General features: G+C 38.7%; 1 protein-coding gene across 7 annotated transcripts in view; it reads right to left on the minus strand.

Annotated features, from left to right (window-relative positions):
• Positions 1-23,247, minus strand: part of SLC4A10 (solute carrier family 4 member 10) — a 359,857-nt gene that overhangs the window by 100,232 nt on the left and 236,378 nt on the right. For all 7 annotated transcript variants that reach the window (XM_060177810.1, XM_060177808.1, XM_060177811.1 and 4 more), the window contains one exon: positions 10,475-10,621. In XM_060177810.1, the coding sequence (XP_060033793.1) occupies positions 10,475-10,621 (147 nt within the window). The remainder of the gene's footprint in view (positions 1-10,474; positions 10,622-23,247) is intronic.

A 23,247-nucleotide genomic window follows, 5' to 3' on the forward strand; every position in this document is an offset into this window, starting at 1 on the left:
CATTTAAAAATGTCTGGAGGGGGGGTTTCCCGAAAGATGGTGGACTGAGAAGCTGCTAGCCGCTGAGCTCCGAACACATCTCCTGGAAACAGTAGGATTTTCTGCCTTTAGTAGGCCAGCCAATAAGGAGTCCTAGCGGTGACACCAAGGACTATAACTTAATTTGGGTTAAGAATTAGAGTAGGGAAAAAAGGGGAAAAAATTCTTTTTTCTTCCTTTTAATTTTCAAGCATACCTCCTTCCCCCCATAAGCACTCCCTGGGGACCAGCTCCTAGCAGGATACCCCACACCACCAAACTGGGTGCGTTTTTGAATTTACTGATACACATTTGGGAATTTCCTTGCACTGATCTTTAATTACAACTCTTTTTCTCATCTTCTCCCTTTTCTCTCTCTTGTCTCTCTCTCTTTTTTTTTTTATCTTGTCATAACTTCTTCCTTGCCTTTCTGAATTTGTGAATTATTTTGGGGAAGAAATCTGACTCACAGTGGACTCTCTATGTGTGTATCTCTGCTCTACTTCCCTTTCCCCTCTTGTTACCCCTAGAATATACACTGGATAGTAGATTTGCATAACTGTCTATTCTTGCTATCCTCTCTTTCTTTTCTCTTTCTTCACTGGGATTTGGTTACTATTTTTTCACGGACTGGAGAAATTGTTCGGCTAACTGGTAACGATTAAACTACTTCAATACTTACTACAGTTGCTACAGTAATTCCTGAGGTTGGTGAGTGCAATTGTCATAAAGGTATTTAGTACAGTGTTGCTTGTATTTAAGACACAACAACTGAGGAACAGAGCATAAAAAAAGAGAGAAACACATAAATAAAAAAAATGGGTAGATCAAAAACAAATAAAACTGCTACTCCAATGAATGAAGACAAGAGCCCAGAAGAAACTACAAATCAGCCAGAAGTAACCATAGATAAGAAAAGTATGCAAGCAATAATAAACTTATTAATCACAGAAATGAAAACAACATTGGAGGAAAGGAATGGCACTATTAGGGAAACAACAGTTGACACCCCCAAGGAAAATACTGATTATCTTGAGGCAATTAGAGAACGGAAAGCTGAAATAGCTGTAATGAAGAAAGAAGCTGAGGCAAGGGAAAGCAGACTAACAGAAGCAGAAAACAGAATTAGTCAGACAGAGGATGAGTTAGAGAAAACTAAGAAAGAGGTGAAAGAGCTTAAAAAGAGATTGAGAGACACTGAAAACAACAACAGAGACATATGGGATGATCTCAAAAGAAGTAACATTCGTATAATTGGCCTGCCAGAGGAAGAAAGAGAGGAAGGGAAAGCAAACATTCTAGAGGAAATAATACAAGAAAACTTCCCAGACCTGAATAACAGAAAGGATATCAAGGTTCAAGAGGCCCAGAGAGTACCAAACAGAATCAACCCAGACCTGAAGACACCAAGACACATCATAGTCACAATGAGAAGAAGTAAGGATAAAGAAAGGATCCTAAAGGCTGCAAGAGAGAAACAAAAAGTCACATACAAGGGAAAACCCATAAGATTATCTGCAGACTTCTCCACTCAAACTCTAAAAGCCAGAATGGTGTGGCAAGATATCTATAGAGCCCTGAATGAAAAAGGGTTTCAACCAAGGATAATATATCCTGCTAGACTTTTATTCAAACTAGATGGAGGGATTAAAACCTTCATAGATAAACAACAGTTACAGGAGGCAACCATCACCAAGCCGGCCCTGAAAGAGGTACTAGAAGACCTCTTATAAACAAGAACATCACTATAATACTTGCAATATATCAGAGCAAACAAAATTTTTTTTAGAACAATGGCACTACAATACATTAAATCCATAATATCAATAAATGTCAATGGCTTAAACTCACCCATCAAAAGGCACAGGGTGGGGGGATGGATCAGAAAACATAACCCAACCATAGGCTGCTTGCAAGAATCCCATCTGTCACAACAAGATAAACACAGACTTAAAGTGAAAGGATGGAAAACTATCATACAGGCTAACGGACCACAAAAAAGGGCAGGAACAGCCATTCTCATCTCAGACACGATAGATTTTAAATTAAATAAAGTAATAAAAGATAGGCAAGGACATTACATAATGATTAGAGGATCAATCAGCCAAGAAGACTTAACAATTTTAACATCTATGCACCCAACGAGGGACCAACTAAATACATTAAGCATCTACTGAAAGAATTACAAAAATACATCAATAGTAATACAATAATAGTGGGAGACTTCAATACCCCACTCTCATACTTAGACAGATCAACAAAGCAGAGAACCAACAAAGGTACAAGAGAATTGAATGAAGAGATCGACAGACTAGACCTCTTGGACATTTTCAGACTCCTCCACCCCAAAAAACTGGAATACACCTACTTTTCAAATCCACATAACACATACTCAAGGATAGACCACATGTTAGGCCACAAAGACAGCATCAATAAATTCAAGAGCATTGAAATCATGACAAGTATCTTCTCAGACTACAGTGGAGTAAAACTAACAATTAACAACAAACGGAAAATTATTAAAAGACACAGAATTTGGAAACTAAACAACATGCTCCTTAAGAACTACTCACTCAAGCAGGAAATTCAAATGTTCCTGGAAACTAATGAAAATGAAGACACAACCTATCAAAATATTTTGGACACAGCAAAAGCAGTACTGAGAGGGAAACTTATAGCCATACAATCACATATTAAACACCAAGAAGAAGCCCAAATGAATGACCTTACTGCACACCTCAAAGACTTAGAGGAAGAGGAACAAAGGAACCCTAAAGCAACCAGAAGGACCGAAATCACTAAAGTTAGAGCAGAAATAAACAACATCGAAAATAAAAGAACCATACAAAAGATCAATGAAGCCAAATGTTGGTTCTTTGAAAGATTAAATAAAATTGACAAACCCCTAGCCAGACTCACCAAACAAAAAAGAGAGAAGACTCAAATTAGTAGAATTGTAAACGATGCAGGAGATATCACAACTGACACCACAGAAATCCAGAGAATTCTGCGAAACTTCTATAAAGAACTATATGCCACCAAGCTAGAGAATCTGGAAGAAATGGAACAATTCCTAGAAACCTATGCACTTCCAAAACTGAACCAAGAAGAACTACAAAAATCTAAATGCACCAATCACAGACAAAGAAATTGAAACCGTTATTAAGAATCTCCCCAACAACAAAAGTCCTGGACCAGATGGCTTCACAAATGAATTCTGAAACTTTCAGGAAACAGTTAATACCCATACTTCTTAAGCTTTTCCATAAGACTGAAGAAACAGGAACACTCCCTTCCACCTTCTATGAAGCCAACATCACTCTGACACCAAAAGCTAATAGGGACAGAACAAAAAAGGAAAACTACAGACCAATATCTCTGATGAACATAGATGCCAAAATATTAAACAAGATCTTGGCCAACCGGATACAGCAACATATCAAAAAGATTGTTCATCATGACCAAGTGGGATTCATCCCAGGAATGCAAGGCTGGTTCAACATCCGTAAGTCAATCAATGTCATTCACCACATCAATAAAAGCAAAGCCAAAAACCACATGATTATCTCAATAGATGCAGAGAAAGCCTTTGACAAAATCCAACACCCGTTCATGCTCAAAACTCTACAAAAAATGGGAATAGATGGGAAATTCCTCAAGATAGTGGAGTCTATATATAGGAAACCTACAGCCATCATCATACTCAATGGACAGAAGCAGAAAGCATTCCCCCTCAGATCGGGGACTAGACAGGGCTGTCCACTGTCACCGTTACTCTTCAACATAGTATTGGAAGTTCTTGCCATAGCAATCAGGCAAGAGAAAGAAATCAAAGGAATACAGATTGGAAGGGAAGAAGTCAAGCTCTCACTATTTGAAGATGATATGATAGTATACATAGAAAGACCTAAAGAATCCAGTAGAAAATTACTGGAAGTTATTAGGCAATATAGCAAGGTATCAGGCTACAAAATCAATGTACAAAAATCAGTGGCATTTCTTTATGCAAACACTAAATCTGAAAAAGAAGACATCCAGAAATCACTCCCATTTACTGTTTCAGCAAAATCAATCAAATACCTAGGAATAAAGTTGACCAAAGAAGTGAAAGACTTGTATGCTGAAAACTATGAGTTGCTACGCAAGGAAATAGAAATTGATACCTAGAAATGGAAAGATATCCCATGCTCATGGATTGGAAGAATAAATATCATCAAAATGAATATTCTCCCCAGAGCCATATACAAATTTAATGCAATACCCATCAAAGTTCCAACAAGCTTCTTTAAGAGAATAGAACAAACACTACAATCATTTATCTGGAACCTGAAAACACCTAGAATTGCCAAAACCATCTTGAGGAAAAGAAACAGAAATGGAGGCATCACACTCCCAGACCTTAAAATATATTATAAAGCCATCATCATCAAAACAGCATGGTTCTGGAACAAAAATTGGCACAGAGATCAGTGGAACAGAATTGAAAGCCCAGAAATAAATCCCCACACCTATGGACATCTAATCTTTGAAAAAAGTCCCAAAGGATTAAATGGAAGAAGGAGGCTCTCTTCAATAAATGGTGCTGGGAAAACTGGGTTGAAACATGCAGAAGAATGAAATTGAACCACTTTATCTCACCAGAAACAAAAATCAACTCCAAATGGATCAAAGACCTAGATGTCAGACCAGAAACAATCAAATACTTAGAGGAAAACATTGGTAAAACACTTTCCCACATACACCTCAAGGACATCTTTGATGAATCAAACCCAACTGCAAGGAAGACTAAAGCAGAAACAAACCAATGGGACTACATCAAATTGAAAAGCTTCTGCACAGCCAAAGAAACTATTAAACAAACAGAGAGACCCCTCACAGAATGGGAGAAGATCTTCACATGCCAGACATCAGACAAGAAACTAATCACCAAAATATATAAAGAGCTCAGCAAACTTAGCACCAAAAAAGCAAATGCCCCCATCCAAAAATGGGCAGAGGATATGAACAAAACATTCACTCCAAAGGAGATCCAAAAGGCTAACAAACATATGAAATCTGCTCCAGGTCACTGATTGTCAGAAAAATGCAAATTAAGACAACACTAAGATACCACCTCACTCCTGTAAGAATGGCATACATCAAAAAGGACAGCAGCAACAAATGCTGGAGAGGATGTGGGGACAGAGGAACCCTTTTACTTTGCTGGTGGGAATGTAAATTGGTACAGTCTCTGTGGAGAGCAGTCTGGAAAACTCTCAGAAGGCTAGACATGGACCTTCCATATGACCCAATAATTCCTCTCCTGGGGTTATACCCCAAGGACTCCATAACACCCAACCAAAAAGAGGTGTGTACTCCTATGTTCATAGCAGCACAATTCATAATAGCTAAAACCTGGAAGCAACCCAGGTGCCCAACACCAGATGAGTGGCTGAGAAAGCTGTGGTATATATACACAATGGAATACTATGCAGCTATCAAGAACAATGAACCCACCTTCTCTGACCCATCTTGGACAGAGCTAGAAGGAATTATGTTAAGTGAGCTATGTCAGAAAGATAAAGATGAGTATGGGATGATCCCACTCATCAACAGAAGTTGAGGAAGAAGATCTGAAAGGGAAACTAAAAGCAGGACCTGATGAAATTGTAAGTAGGGCACCAAAGTAAAAACCCAGTGGTGAGGGGTAGACATTCAGCTTCCTGGGCCAGTGGGTGGTGGGAGTGGGCAGGAGGGATGGGTCACAGTCTTTTGGTGATGGGAATGGTGTTTATGTACACTCCTAGCAAAATGTAGACATATAAATCAGTAGTTAATTAATATGAGAGGGGGAAAATCAATTGTATGTCTCAACGTTTTTCAAAACACAAACTGAATCTTTTTAATGTATAGGCTGTGTATTTGATATGCGGACTCTCTCAAAAGCCTAGACCAAGTAGATTAGAAGCATCCAATAGCACAGCTACATACAAGATACTGGATACTGTACAGCAAACCCTAACAAAAGGACTTTTCAAAGTTAACCCAATTAACAAATAATGTGATGATAATATTAACTATTGATTGTCTTTTTGAACCCTAAGACAGCAGGAACCTCACATCTTCACTATAGAGCCCCTACTTCCCCCAGTCCTGGAACCCTTGGATAGGGCCCACTTTCCCATATGCGTCTCCCAATCCAAACCAAATAATATTGCATCTGCCGATCACAACCTAACCAACGCAACGATTGCCACCTCAACATGCTTCATCTCAGACTGTGTCCAGATACTTCACGTGTGGAATGACAACCCTTCAGCTTCATTACTCGGGTGAGACCTTTCCTTTAATAGTACACTCTAATTTCATCTCAGGTAGTTCCCTTTCTAAGAAAGTCCCATAACCTAGATATACACCAGTTTCTGTGAGAGAGAGTTTATGTTCACACGTATCTGTATACTACTGCAAAATATATACGTGAAAGCAGAAGTACACTAGAGTTTGCAGTGAGTACCTCCCTAACACTTCCTCTCCACTATTCCAAGCTTTGGGTCCATGATTGCTCAACAAATTGTTTGGCTTCATATGTTAACTCTCTTTTCAATCACCAGGTTCCAGATGCCACCAGGATGCTGGCCAGGCTTCCCTGGATTGAAGACCCCACCAATGTGTCCTGGAGCTCAGCTTCCACAGAGACACACCTTACTAAAAAAAAAAAAAAAGAGAGAGAGAGAGAGAAAAGAAAGAGAGAGGCAGACTGGGAGTATGGACCGACCAGTCAACGCCCATGTTCAGCGGGGAAGCAATTACAGAAACCAGACCTTCTACCTTCTGCAACCCTCAACGACCCTGGGTCCATGCTCCCAGAGGGCTAGAGAATGGGAAAGCTATCATGGGAGGGGGTGGGTTATGCAGATTTGGTGGTGGGAATTGTGTGGAGTTATACCCCTTCTACCTTATGTTTTTGTTCATTAATCCTTTCTTAAATAAAAAATTTAAAAAAAAACGAATAGGGGAGCGGATGGGACACAGAGTTCTGGTGGTGGGAATTATGTGGAGTTGTACCTCTCTTTTCCTATGGTTCTGTCAGTGTTTCCTTTTTATAAATAAAATGAAATGTAAAAAAATAAATAAATCTAGTTATAGAATTTGTTTTTATCAGTGCTAGAAGGCAACTAAGGAAATACTTTCAGTCTAAGGTTGCTGACAAGACTATAACTAGCATCAGTCTTGAGCAGACAATGAAGGCAGATTCCTCCCCCTGATCCAGCAGCTATCACCTCCCCAGGAAGCTTATGCTCTTGGCACTCTATAACAGTGACCCCTTTACTTTGTATCTCCCCAGTTCTCAATTTGTAAACACAGTTGCCTAGCTACCACTCCCATCTTCCTGATTTGTAATGATGTTTCACCTTATGCAACAATAAAATCTCAGTATTCAGGTCCATCGCTTATGCATTTATCTTTTAATGTTTGATTCTAATGCTATGCATTTATCTTTTAATGTTTGATTCTAATGCAAGGTCAGTGAGCCAGAACTTGTAAGGAATGTTAACTACTCTAATCTATAGAAACAAATATAGAGTATAGGCAAAATAAGAGTAATCCACTCCAAATTTATTGATCAAGATGAAAACTTGGGACAAAAATCTTAATACAACAAAATAGGCAAGAAGAACTCAAAGCAACACTCTTAACTGATGCTCATTGAAATTTGGGCACTAATATAAGAACACAAAGAAAACTATGACAAAGAGAAAATTATGGGAGAAACTTTCAAACAGAAATAGTAGAACTAGAGAACATTATAGACAAACTAAATAAATACATCATTTGAACAGCAGACTAGATAAAGCAAAAATCAGCAAGTTGCATAATAAGGGAGAGGAAATCACCCAAAAAGGGTAACATTTTTTTCCATGAAGTTAATTTAATAACCTTGTAGGATGGGTGTGGAATTATGGCATCCTAGTAATAGAAAGTAGATTATCTCACAGAAAACAAATATGAAAACAAAAGATCTCAACAAATTTCATCAGAGCACAGCTAAGATTTCTGATAAGGAAAAAAAAAATCACTGTCTGAAGATGGGTTGCTGTATGTGGCCAGTACAAACATGAGGGGGAAAGAGAGAAATATTTAAGCTGAAACATGGCACAGCATTGCTGACAGACACCATATATGCAGTTGCTTCAAATCCACAAAGTGGATTTAAAGGGCCTGTGTAAAACAACTAGGGAACAGAGTAGCTTAAAAAAAACAAAACTCAAGACTGTTATTTAGAACTATAGAAGGCACAGGTTCTTGAGCAATCCCAGGAACTTTTTGAGAAACAAGGGAAATGAAAAATTAACCCTTGTGATAGCATAGAAGACAACCAAATTCTAAAATGTCCTAGCTGCCATAGAGATCCTGGGAAACAGAGTCAGACTGCCCTGCAGTCAGGATAGTTACTGACCTCACAGTAGTGTTCACATTTCAGGAAATAATATGGGAATAGAAGGTGGTCAGAGATACTCTCTCTCCTCCTAGGCTGTGGATCTGTTTAAAAGACATTAGATGCCATACTATGTCTCATTACCGAAAATTCAATCACTGACACTGAATTTAAGGGGTATCATAAAAAGTAATTTTAAAAAGAGTGGTGCAAGGTGGTGGTACACCCAGCAGGGCACACATGTAACAGTGCACAAGGACCTTGGTTGAAGTTCCCAGTCCCTGCCTATAGTTTGGAAGTTTCATATGAAGTGTAGCAGTGCTGCAGTTGTCTCTCTCATTTCCTTCTCAAGTCTCAATTTCTCTCTGTCTCAATCCAAACTAAACAAATAAAAATATTTAAAAACACAGGACATCCAGACATGTGAGAAAGGCACGGACATGAGAAAGGCACCTGCTTTGCTTTTCTCACTTCCTTTTCCCACTTCCTCTTTTCTTCCAATTTCTCTCTGTCCTATTAATTAATTGTAGACCTGGAGAAGCTTTGGTGTTATGGTGTCTCTCCCTCTCTCTCCTTTTCTATCTAAAAAAAAAACTATTTGACTTAGGAATTAATTTTTTATTTTTAATTAATTGATAGGACAGAGAGAAATTGAAAGAAAAAGAGAAAGTGAGAGAGGAAGTGAGGGACACCTGCAGTATTGTTTCACTACTAGTGAAACATCCCCCACTGCAGGTGAGGACTGGGAGCCTGATCCTGGGTCCTTGTGCATTGTAATGTATGCACTCAACCAGGTGTATCACTACTTTACCCCTGTACCCTTTGACTTAGTAATATATATATATTGCCTTCGGGGTTATCACTTGGACTCTGCGCCTGCACTACAAATTTACTGCTCCTGGTGGCAATATGCCATATTTTTTTTTCCATTGCTGTTATTGTTGTTGTTGGGTAGGACAGAGAGAAATGGAGAGAGGAGGGGAAGACAGAGAGGGGGAGAGAAAGACAGACACCTGCAGACTTGCTTCACCGCCTGTGAAGGGACCTGCCTGCAGGTGGGGAGCGGGGGGCTTGAACCGGGATCCTGACGCCGGTCCTTGAGCTTAGCTCCACCTGCGCTTAACCCGCTGTGCTACAGCCCGACTCCCTGCACTATGGCTCTGTGCTGGGCTTATTGCTGGGCTCCGTGTCTGCACCATGAATCCACCGCTTCTGGAGGCCATTTTTTCCCCCTTTTGTTGCCCTTGTTGTAGCTTCTTTGTGGCTATTATTATTGCCCTTGTTGACGCAATTCGTTGTTGGATAGGAGAGAGAGAAATGGAGAGAGGAGGGGAAGACAGAGAAGGGGAGAGAAAGACAGACACCTGCAGACCTGCTTCACCGCCTGTGAAGCGACTCCCTTGCAGGTGGGGAGCCGGGGGCTCGCCGGGATCCTTACGCCGGTCCCTGTGCTTTGTGCCACATGCGCTTAACCCGCTGCGCCACCTCCCGACCCCCGCACTATGGCTCTTAACCCAGTGTTTTACAGCCCAGCCCCCAGTAACATATAATTTTTTAAGTTTTTTATATTTGTTTATTTTCCCTTTTTGTTGCCCTTGTTGTTTTTCATTGTTGTTGTAGTTATTACTGTTGTTGTTAATGTCATCGTTGTTAGATAGGACAAAGAGAAATGGAGAGAGGAGGGGAAGACAAAGAGGGAGAGAGAGAGAGAGACACCTGCAGATCTGCTTCACATCCTATGAAGCGACTCTCCTGCAGGTGGGGAGCCGGGGGCTCGAACAGGGATTCTTACGCCTGTCCTTGTGCTTTGTGTCAAGTGCGCTTAACCAGCTGGGCTACCGCCCAACTCCCAGCATATAATTTAAATATCAAATTTCTCAGAATACCATGATTTAAGGAAGACTGTAACTTCAATTTTGTATCTTCTTAAGACTATACTTAAAGAATTTGAATTTTACAATAAATTTTAGAATTTTAGTACATATTCTGGAAAGACAATAAAATAATAGCATTTAAAATTATATTTCCTAATATGCATACCTGAGAAGGAACATTTTTGGGAGGCTCTATTCGAATGCTTGGATCCCATTCTCCAGGAGGGAGAACAGTCACTTGATCCAAAAATTCATCAATTCCTGATACCAAATCATTACGATCTTTTGCTTTATAGGCAACATCATGAAATACCTATAGAAAAATAAGAAACATAGTTTACACATAAGAAATATTACACCAACAACAAAATTCCTGGACCACATGGCTTCACAAACGAATTCTACAAAACTTTCAGAAAACAGTTAGTACCCATACTTCTTAAGCTTTTACATAAGACTGAAGAAACAGAAATACTCCCTTCCACCTGCTATGAAGCCAACATCACTCTGACACCAAAAGCTAATAGGGACAGAACAAAAAAGGAAAACTACAGACCAATATCTCGGATGAACATAGATGCCAAAATATTAAACAAGATCTTGGCCAACCGGATATAGCAACATATCAAAAAGATTGTTCATCATGACCAAGTGGGATTCATCCCAGGAATGCAAGGCTGGTTCAACATCCGTAAGTCAATCAATGTCATTCACCACATCAATAAAAGCAAAGCCAAAAACCACATGATTATCTCAATAGATGCAGAGAAAGCCTTTGACAAAATCCAACACCCGTTCATGCTCAAAACTCTACAAAAAATGGGAATAGATGGGAAATTCCTCAAGATAGTGGACTCTATATATAGGAAACCTACAGCCATCATCATACTCAATGGACAGAAGCTGAACACATTCCCCCTCAGATCGGGGACTAGACAGGGTTGTCCACTGTCACCGTTACTCTTCAACATAGTATTGGAAGTTCTTGCCATAGCAATCAGGCAAGAGAAAGAAATCAAAGGAATACAGATTGGAAGGGAAGAAGTCAAGCTCTCACTATTTGCAGATGATATGATAGTATACATAGAAAGACCTAAAGAATCCAGTAGAAAATTACTAGAAGTTATTAGGCAATATAGCAAGGTATCAGGCTACAAAATCAATGTATAAAAATCAGTGGCATTTCTTTATGCAAACACTAAATCTGAAAAAGAAGACATCCAGAAATCACTCCCATTTACTGTTTCAGCAAAATCAATCAAATACCTAGGAATAAAGTTGACCAAAGAAGTGAAAGACTTGTATGCTGAAAACTATGAGTTGCTACGCAAGGAAATAGAAATTGATACCTAGAAATGGAAAGATATCCCATGCTCATGGATTGGAAGAATAAATATCATCAAAATGAATATTCTCCCCAGAGCCATATACAAATTTAATGCAATACCCATCAAAGTTCCAACAAGCTTCTTTAAGAGAATAGAACAAACACTACAATCATTTATCTGGAACCTGAAAACACCTAGAATTGCCAAAACCATCTTGAGGAAAAGAAACAGAAATGGAGTCATCACACTCCCAGACCTTAAAATATATTATAAAGCCATCATCATCAAAACAGCATGGTTCTGGAACAAAAATTGGCACACAAACCAGTGGAACAGAATTGAAAGCCCAGAAATAAATCCCCACACCTATGGACATCTAATCTTTGATAAAGAGTCCCAAAGGATTAAATGGAAGAAGGAGGCTCTCTTCAATAAATGCTGCTGGGAAAACTGGGTTGAAACATGCAGAAGAATGAAATTGAACCACTTTATCTCACCAGAAACAAAAATCAACTCCAAATGGATCAAAGACCTAGATGTCAGACCAGAAACAATCAAATACTTAGAAGAAAACATTGGTAAAACACTTTCCCATCTACACCTCAAGGATATCTTCGATGAATCAAACCCAATTGCAAGGAAGACTAAAGCAGAAACAAACCAATGGGACTACATCAAATTGAAAAGCTTCTGCACAGCCAAAGAAACTATTAAACAAACAGAGAGACCCCTCACAGAATGGGAGAAGATCTTCACATGCCAGACATCAGACAAGAAACTAATCACCAAAATATATAAAGAGCTCAGTAAACTTAGCACCAAAAAAGCAAATGACCCCATCCAAAAATGGGCAGAGGATATGAACAAAACGTTCACTACAGAGGAGATGCAAAAGGCTAACAAACATATGAAAAACGGCTCTAGGTCACTGATTGTCAGAAAAATGCAAATTAAGACAACACTAAGATACCACCTCACTCCTGTAAGAATGGCATACATCAAAAAGGACAGCAGCAACAAATGCTGGAAAGGATGTGGGGACAGAGGAACCCTTTTACATTGCTGGTGGGAATGTAAATTGGTACAGCCTCTGTGGAGAGCAGTCTAGAAAACTCTCAGAAGACTAGACATGGACCTTCCATATGATCCAGTAATTCCTCTCCTGGGGTTATACCCCAAGGACTCCATAACACCCAACCAAAAAGAGGTGAGTACTCCTATGTTCATAGCAGCACAATTCATAATAGCTAAAACCTGGAAGCAACCCAGGTGCCCAACACCAGATGAGTGGCTGAGAAAGCTGTGGTATATATACACAATGGAATACTATGCAGCTATCAAGAACAATGAACCCACCTTCTCTGACCCATCTTGGACAGAGCTAGAAGGAATTATGTTAAGTGAGCTAAGTCAGAAAGATAAAGATGAGTATGGGATGATCCCACTCATCAACAGAAGTTGAGGAAGAAGATCTGAAAGGGAAACTAAAAGCAGGACCTGATGAAATTGTAAGTAGGGCACCAAAGTAAAAACCCAGTGGTGAGGGGTAGACATGCAGTTTCCTGGTCCAGTGGGGGATGGGAGTGGGAGGGAGGGATGGGTTACAGTCTTTTGGTGGTGGGAATGGTGTTTATGTACACTCCTAGCAAAATGTAGACATATAAATCAGTAGTTAATTAATATGAGAGGGGGAAAATCAATTGTATGTCTCAACGTTTTTCAAAACACAAACTGAATCTTTTTAATATATAGGCTGTGTATTTGATAAGCGGACTCTCTCAAAAGCCTAGACCAAGTAGATTAGAAGCATCCAATAGCACAGCTATATACAAGATACTGGGTACTGTACAGCAAACCATAACAAAAGGACTTTTCAAAGTTAACCCATTTACCAAATAATATGATGATAACATTAACTATCGATTGTCTTTTTGAACCCTAAGACAGCAGGAACCTCACATCTCCACTATAGAACCCCTACTTCCCCCAGTCCTGGAACGCTTGGATAGGGCCCACTTTCCCGTATGCCTCTCCCAATCCATATCAAATAATATTGCATCCACCGAACACAACCTAACCAACGCAATGATTGCCACCTCAACATGCTTCATCTCAGACTATGTCCAGAGACTTCACGTGTGGAATGACAACCCTTCAGCTTCATTACTCGGGTGAGACCTTTCCTTTTATAATACACTCTAATTTCATCTCAGGTGGTTCACTTTCTAACAAAGTCCCAAAACCTAGATATACACCAGTTTCTGTGAGAGAGAGCTTATGTTCACACGTATCCATAAACTACTGCAAAATATATACCTGAAAGCAGAAGTACACTAGAGTTTGCAGTGAGTACCTCCCTAACACTTCCTCTCCACTATTCCAAGCTTTGGGTCCATGATTGCTCAACAAATTGTTTGGCTTCATATGTTAACTCTCTTTTCAATCACCAGGTTCCAGATGCCACCAGGATGCTGTCCAGGCTTCCCTGAATTGAAGACCCCACCAATGTGTCCTGGAGCTCCATTTCCCCAGAGACACACCCTACTAGGGAAAGAGAGAGGCAGACTGGGAGTATTGACTGACCAGTCAACGCCCATGTTCAGCGGGGAAGCAATTACAGAAGCCAGACCTTCTACCTTCTGCAACCTTCAACGACCCTGGGTCCATGCTCCCAGAGGGCTAGAGAATGGGAAAGCTATCATGGGAGGGGGTGGGTTATGGAGATTGGGTGGTGGGAATTGTGTGGAGTTGTACCCTCCTACCCTATGGTTTTGTTAATTAATCCTTTCTTAAATAAAAAAATTTAAAAAAATAAATATTAAAAATTACTAATATGGTAAGCATTTTCATTTCCCAGCTGTGGCACATGTAATTATAAAAGTTTAAAGAAATAGATCCAATTAAAAAATTTAATAAACCAGTACAACTCCGTTTATTCTCTGAATGCACACAGATTTGTACTTTTATACCTACTTGCCTACTAACTTTCTCTCATCACCCCAGGGCTTACACTTCCTGTTTTGTGCTACCTCAGCTGCCATTGCTGTCCATCCTGAGACACCTCTGCAGCAGCCAAATTTGGTCACACCTTCCCAGATCTAATCACTTTCTGTTTGTCACACTTGAGATTTTCTGGCCAGGCACTCATCACTGAGATCTCCAGAAACCCACATATGCTGGCCATGCATCCCATGTAGCCACCCTGGGACAATGTAATCCTGCCCACTACTGCCTTAGGCCCTACATGATCCCAGCTACACGAAAGACCCAGACTTGTCACCTACTCCATCACCTCAGGTTGCCTACTCATGAATCATTATTCCTATCCAAAGCCAGCTATCTTGAACACATTCTGAACAGCAGTTCAGAAATTTGGGCAAGCCCTGCTTGCCCTCTGTTTTCTGCCACATCCATACCTTCCCACCCAAGTCATACCAATAAATAAATTTCCAACAAGGAAACACAGTGTACACTGTCCAGATTGATCTATACCTCCTGACAGCTATTCTAAAGTTAATGCAATCCTGTAACCAGAAAATCCAGCTACAACCTAATATCCCAGGTCTAGATTAAACTGAATCTACAAGGGGGACCGCTATACTCTGTGAAAAGTTCCCTAACTGCCTCTCTCTCCTCCCTATTATAGGATCTTACTTGGCTTCAGGAAAAGAACCTCTTGAGTAATAAACCACAGTAGGCAGAACCTATATGCTAAAGTTTTATCTAACACATTTCAAGAACTGTATTTTCAGCCTGACCTACCTCTACTTATAGAGTTAAAAAGGGGTCCCTATTTACCCCTCCTAGTATTACTGTATCCTATACCCTGTCTTCAATATTACACCAAGAAAATTAGTTCTGTTATGATCCTTTGAGAATCTTACCCAAGACTTAGCAGTGGTTATGATGAGTTAGAAAGAGGAGAAACGGGAAGAACACATATACTGGATGAAATAATAGCAGAAATCTTCTCAAAGGAATGACTGAGAGAATATAAAGACACAAAAAGCTCAGAGAATCCCATACTGAATCAACTCAGAGCTACACACAAGCTGACACATCACAATTAAGCTGGTAAAGATCAAAGATACTGGTAAAGACAAAACAAAAAAGAAGATACTGGTAAAGACAAAAGATACTTAAAGCACGAAGAGAAAAAAAAAAGAGTAATATAGAGGCAAACCCATGAGGCTACATATTTCTCAATAGAAACTCTAAAAGTCAGAAGAGGATGACAAGATATATAGAGAGTGCTAAATGAGAAAAGCCTCCAACAAACAATATTCTATCCCACCATAGTTCACTAAGTTTGGGTGGGGAGTGGGGATAAAGAAATTCATGAAAAGGGATAGTTGAAAAAAAATCAATCACAACAAAACTATCTCCATAAGGAACTCATAAACACACACACACACACACACACACACACACACACACACACACCACACACCATGAACACATGAGATCTGTATAAAACAATGTTAATGAAAATGTCAAGTCTATAACTTTCCTAAATGTCAGTAATTCAAGGATCTGAACTCACCCAACAAAAGACAAAGAGTAAAAACACAGACATGGGTCAAGAAACATTAACCATCTGTTAATGTTCCAAATGAAAGGGCAGCAAAATATGCAAAGTGGTTACTGTGAGAGGTGAGTTTTTGGTGAGTTCTTTGTGTATTTTGGTTATTAGCCTTTGTGTGACTATGACACATAAAAATCTTTTCCCATTTCATAAGGTGTCTATTTGGGTCATGATTTCTTTTGTTGTGCAGAAATTTATCAATTTGATGTAGTCTCACTGGTTTATTTTAATTTTTGTTTTCCTTGCAAATGGATTTGAGTCATAGAAGATGCCTGTAAAACTTAGGTTTAAAAAAAAGTGTCCTGGGGGGTCTGGCGGTGGCGCAGTGGGTTAAGCACACATGGCGCAAGGCGCAAGGACCGGCATAGGGATCCCGGTTGGAGCCCCCCCGCCCCCACTCCCCACCTGCAGGGGAGTCACTTCACAGGCGGTGAAGCAGGTCTGCAGGTGTCTATCCTTCTCTCCCCCTCTCTGTCTTCCCCTCCTCTCTCCATTTCTCTCTGTCCTATCCAACAATGAACAACATCAACAATGGTAATAATAATAACCACTACGAGGCTACAACAACAAGGGCAATAAAAGGGGGAAAAATGGCCTCCAGGAGTAGTAGATTCATGGTGCCGGCACCGAGCCCAGCAATAACCCTGGAGGGAAAAAAAAAGTGTTCTGGCAGTGTCTTCCTCTAAATATTTGATAGTTTCTGGTTCAACATAAAAAACCCTTGATCTATTTGGAGTTGACTTTTGTGTATGATGAGATGGTTCATGTCCATTCTTCTGTATGTTTTAACCCAATTTTCCCAACACCATTTGTTGAAGAGACTCTCCTTTCTCTATTTAATATTTTGGGGCCCCTCGTAAAATTAGATGTCTATAGGTGTGGAGGATTATTTCTGGGTTCTCATTTCTTTCCCATAGGTCACTTTATCTTTTTTTATTCCAATACCAGGCAGTTTTGATTACAATAGACTTATAACCTAGTTTGAGTTCTGGACACACAATGTCTCTAGTCTTGTGCTTTTTTCTCAAGATTGCTCTGGTGACCCTAGATATTTTCTGGTTCCAGATAAACTTTTGTAGATTTTGGTTTATTCTCTTAAAGAAACTTGGTGAGACCTTTATGGGGATTGCTTTAAATGTGTATGGCTCTTGGTAAAACAGTCATTTTTGTACTATTAATTCATTCAATCCATGAACTTGATGATATTATTATTATTTGTAGAACTCATTTCAGAACTTCTATAACTTGGGATATCTTTCCATTTCTTTATATCTTTTTCTCTTTCTTTAAACAGTGACTCATAATTCTCAGTATACAAGTCTGTTATTTCTTTTGTTCAGTTTACTCCTAGATATTTGACTGTTTTTGCTGCAATAATAAATGGGATAAATTTCTTCTTGTGACTTAGTGTTTTCATAGAGAAAACCGTTTTTGGTTTTTTTTTTGGAAACCGGTTTTTTATATTAATTTTGTGACAGGATAATAGCAGAAAAAAACATTCCCTTACTAAGCAACAGGAAGAACATAAAGATTCAAGAAGCTCAGAGTCACTTAGATTTATGTACACCAAGACATAGTTAAAATAGTAAATACAAAAGATAAAGAATGGATCCTGAAAGCTGCAAGAGAAAAGTAAAGAGGAAACCAACAGGAATACACATAAGATTATTATCAGAAGATTTATCCACACAACCTTTATAAAGTTGAAAGGAATGACAAGATAGATATCGAGTGCTCAGTGAGCAAGGCTTTCAGCCAAAAATACTCTACCCTGCCAGACTGTCATTTAGACTATATGGAGGGATAAAAACCTTTTCAGTTAAGCAACAGTTGAAGAAATCAATTATCACTAAAGATGTTCTTCAAGAAGTTCTAAAAGGATGCTACAAATGATAACATCACCACCACCACCAACAACAACAACAAAAAATGCCATCTTTGAAAACACCTAAGACCACTTTACAATAATAGCATTGAAATATCTTAATTCCATAATGTCAATAAATCTCAGTGGTCTAAACTTGCTTATTAAAAGGCACAGAGTAGGGGGTCGAGCCGTAGTGCAATGGGTTAAGGGTACATAGTGCAAAGCAAGGACCAGCGTAAGGATCCCGATTCAAGCCTCCAGCTCCTCACCTGAAGGAAGATTGCTTCACAGGTTGTAAGCAGGCCTGCAGGTGTCTATCTTTCTATCCTACTCTCTGCCATCCCCTCTCCTCTCCATTTCTCTCTGTCCTATCCAACAATGATATCAACAACAACAAAAATAATACCCACAACAACATTAAACAACAAGGGCAACAAAAGGGAAAAAATAGCCTCTGGGAGTAGTGGATTCATGGTGCAGGTACCGAGCCCCAGCATTAACCCTGGAGGCAAAAGAAAAAAAGGGCACAGAGTAGGAAGATGAATCAGAAAACACAGCCCCACCAACTATATGTTGTATAGGAATCCCACCTAACTCTATAGGACAAAAACAGATTCGAAGTGAAAGGATGGAAAACTATTATATGTGCTACATGCTAATGGACCACACAAGAAGGACAGTAACAGCTATTCTCATATCTGACACAAATGACTTTAAAATAAATACAGTTATAAAACATACGAATGAACATTACAAAATGCTCAGGTACCCAATTAGTTGCCATCAAAATAAGTCAAACATCTGCTTAGAGAGCTACAAACATACATCAATATAAACACATTAGTAGTAGGAGACTTTAACACTTCACTATCAAAGAAACAGTTCATCCAGATAGAGAATTAAATAAAGACATGGATACATTAGACTTATTGGACATCTTCAGAGTCCTTCACTCCAAGAAACTGGAATACATATTCTTTTTGAGTCCACATGGAACATTCTCAAGGATAGACCATATGTTTGGCTACAAAGACAGTATCAGTAAGTTAAAGAACATTGAAATCATCCCAAGCATCTTTTCAGACCACAGAGGAATTAAGCTAACATTCAGCAACATAAAGAAAATTTTTTAAAAAATCCCCAAATGTGAGAATCAATAGCACACTGCTTAAAAACTACATGGTCAAAGAGGAAATAAGAAAGAAGGTAAAATGCTCCTGGACACAAATGAAAATGAAAATTCTGAGCTATCAGAATATTTGGAACACAGCTAAAGCAGGAATAAGAGGGGTATTTCTTTTTTTTAAAAAAAAAATATATATATTTATTTTTGTTGCCCTTGTTTTATTGTTGTAGTTATTATTATTGATGTCACTGTTGTTGGGTAGGACAGAGAGAAATGGAGAGAGGAGGGGAAGACATAGAGGGGGAGAGAAAGATAGACACCTGCAGACCTGCTTCACCATTTGTGAAGTGACTCCCCTGCAGGTGGGGAGCCTTGGGCTCGAACCCAGATCCTTATGCTGGTCCTTGTGCTTTGTGCCATGTGCATATTCCCCGACTCCCAAGAGAGGAATTTCATAATGATGAAGGCACACAGAGGAAACAAGAAAAAGTTCAAATTAAAACAGCTTAACTGCATACCTCAGGAGTTAGAAGAACAAAGGAAACCTAAAGCAAGCATATGGAGTGAAACAATAAAAAATTAGGGAGAAACTAAATGACATAAAAACAAAAGAGCATAAAAAAAGATCAATAAAGCTAAGTGATGATTCTTTGAAAGAATAAACAAGATTGACAAAAAAAGGGAGGGGAAGACTCCAAACAAATAGTATTGTAAATGAAAGAGAAGATATAATAGACACTACATAAATCAAAAGTAACATGGTAGATTTCTATGAAAACTATATGCCACCAAGCTAGAGCACTTGGAAGAGAGGGATTAGTTCCTAGAAGCATATAGCCTTTCAAAACTGAACCAGGAGCAATTAGAAAACATGAAGAGAAAAAGTACAGCCAAAGAAATTGCAACAGTCATCAAGAGCCTTCCAGGCAACAAAAGTTGAGGCCCAGATGGTTTTACAAAGGAATTGTACAAAAACTTTAAAAAGAACTAATACCCATACTTTTCAAGCACTTCCAAACTATTGAAGAGACAAGAAAATCCTACCACCTTCTAGGAAGTCAATATCATCCCGATACCAAAAGCAAAGATACAACAACAACAAAGAAAAAAGAAAGAAAAGAAAGGAAAATAAAATTACAGAACAACATTTCTGATGAACATAGATACTAAGATAGTGAACAAAATTCTAGCTAACCAGGATGCATTCATAAATTAAGAAGATTGTACATCACAACCAAGTAGGATTTATGGCAGGGATGAAAGGCTGGTTTAATATACATAAATCAATTAATATGATCCATCCATTAACAAAAAGAAATTCAAAACAACAGTATTATTTCAATATATGCAGGGAAAACCTTTAACAAGATAAAACACCCTTTCATGGACAAAACACTACAAAAAACTGGAATAAATGGAAAATTCCTAAATTTAGTTGAATCTATATCTACTAAACCTACAGCCAGCATCACACTCAATAGTGAGAGACTAAAAACATTCCCCTTAGGTCAGGTACTTAATTGGACTGCTCACTATTGCTGTTACTATTCAACATAGTGTTGGAAGTCTTAGCCATAGCAATTAGATAAGAAAAGGGATATAGTTTGGAAAACAAGTCAAACTATCATTATTCACAGATGATAAGGTAGTACACATTTTTAAAAAATCTATCTTAAAGGGCTGGGGAGATAGAATAATGGTTACAGAAAATATTTTCATGCCTGATAAGTTCCCAGGTTCAATTTCTCGCACCACCATAAGCCAGAGGTAAACAGTGCTTTGATTTCTCTCTGACTCTCTCTGCCTCTCCCTCTCTCCCCATTAAATTAAAATAAATATATTTTTTTAAAAAATAGAAACTTCAACAATGATTTAAAAAAAAATCTCCCCAACAACAAAATTCCAGGCCCAAGTGGCTATATAAATGAATTTTATAAAATCATTAAAGAGGAGCTACTAGCTGTATTTTTTAAGCTATTTAAAATTACTAAGGACACAGGAATATTTTTAACATCTTTTTTGAAACCTTTGTCACCCTGATATCAAAGGCTGACAGAGACACACACACTAAAACAAACCTACAGATGAATTTAGATGTAAACATAGTGAACAAATTTTTAGTCAGCTGGATAAAGCAATACATTAAAAGATTGTGCACCATGACTGCCAGACTTCTCCTGGAGAGGTCTCTTCCCAGGCACAAACTCCTGGCTTACCCGCTCTGTTGAGCACCAGATGTGGGGGCACAGAAGAATGCTCCAGGGCAGTAGGAATGAGCTTACTGGGTCTTTCTCAGTGCTCATAGCTAGAGACACAACAAGAGATCACCAAGGGAATGTTTCATGCACAATCTGTTTATCGAACAGCAAAGTAGGGTTTATAAGGGGTAGTAGGAGGAAGTAAGTTATCCATTCCATATATGGTTTGGGAACAGATGGACAAAGAGAAGTAGGGGGTTGGGAAAAGGTCAGAGCATTCCTAGTAAATGTTGAACAAGGGGTTCAGTTGATCAAAGGAATGAAGGAAGTAGGGTTATCAATAACCAGCAGACAGAGAGGAGTCTTAAGAGAGAAGATGGATCATGTAGGATTAAAAGAACCAAAGAGAGGGTGGAGGAGTAACGAGAATGTTCCTGGCTATTGCTTGATGGAGATGAACAATGCTGTAGGGGCAACATGTGATCAAAGAAGATGGACTTCTGTTAACCTCTGAGTAAATGAACCAACTGGTTTGGGAACAAGGAAATGGGCTGTATGCAGAGTCTTTTGTGAGGCAGACAGACTAACAGAGGGAACTTTTCCTGGTAGTCGTTTTCTTCCATGCTTAATCTCAAGTAGAGAGAGACTAATAGAAAGGTCATGCCATTCAGGCACCCACTTTTCAATGAGAGGTCCCACACCATGCTCAATCATATCCTCACAATTTCCCTACACATGACTAGAAAGATTTATCCCAGGTATGCAAGACTGGTTCAATATACATAAGTCAATAAATGTGATTCACCACATCAATAAAATAAAACCACACAATTATTTCAGTAGATGTAAAGAAGTCCTCCTATAAGATTAAACATTCTTTCATGAACAGAACATTTTAAAAAAATAGATATAAGTGGCAAATTCCTCAAACTAATTGAGTCTATATAAAGAAAATCTATAACCAACATCATACTCAATAGTAAGAGAGTAAAAGTTTTCCTTCTTTGGTCAGGTATAAGACATGGTTGCCCACTATTGAACTTTGTCCACTGAAACTATTCAGTACAGTGTTGAAAGTACTAGCCATAGAAAATAAGCAAGATAAAGGAATTAAACTGACACAGATAGGAGAAGTAAATTTGTCATTATTTGCAGATGACATAATAGAAAATCCAGGGGGTGGAGGAGATAGCGAAATGACTATTAAAAATGATTTTCATGCCTGAGACTCCAAAATCCTAAATTCAATTATCAGAGCTGAGCAGTTCTGTGGTCTCTTTACCTCTGTTTCTCTTTATCCAATTAAAATAAAGTAGATTTTTAAAAATAAAATCCAAAATAAAATTTATGGAAATTAATAAAGAAAACATTAAGATTGTATACCACAAATTAATACACAAAAATCAGTGGCATTCCTCTATGCAAACACTAAACTTGAAAATGAAGAAATCTAAAAATATCTTTAACTACAGCAGCAAAAACAATCAAGTATCAAGAAATAAATGAACAAAGAAGGGAAAAGACTTGTACATCAAAAATTGTTCAAGGAAATAAAGATACAAAGAAATGGAAAGGCATCACATCTTCATGAATTAGAATAATTAACATAATTTAAATAGCCATCTGGGTCCTGAACAGTGGTACATCTGGTTGAGTGCACACACTACCATGCACAAGGCTTTAGGTCAAGTCTCTCTCCTCACCTGCAAGGGATAACTTGTGAAGCAGTATGCAAGTGTCTTCCTTTCTCTCCCTCTCAATCTCCTTCTCCAATTTCTATTTATCTCTGTCCTATCAAAGATAATAAAAGCAGGAGAAAAAGGGGGAAGGCCACC

Source organism: Erinaceus europaeus, chromosome 18 (genome assembly GCF_950295315.1).
Source record: "Erinaceus europaeus chromosome 18, mEriEur2.1, whole genome shotgun sequence".
In the NCBI taxonomy this organism is placed as follows: domain Eukaryota; kingdom Metazoa; phylum Chordata; class Mammalia; order Eulipotyphla; family Erinaceidae; genus Erinaceus; species Erinaceus europaeus.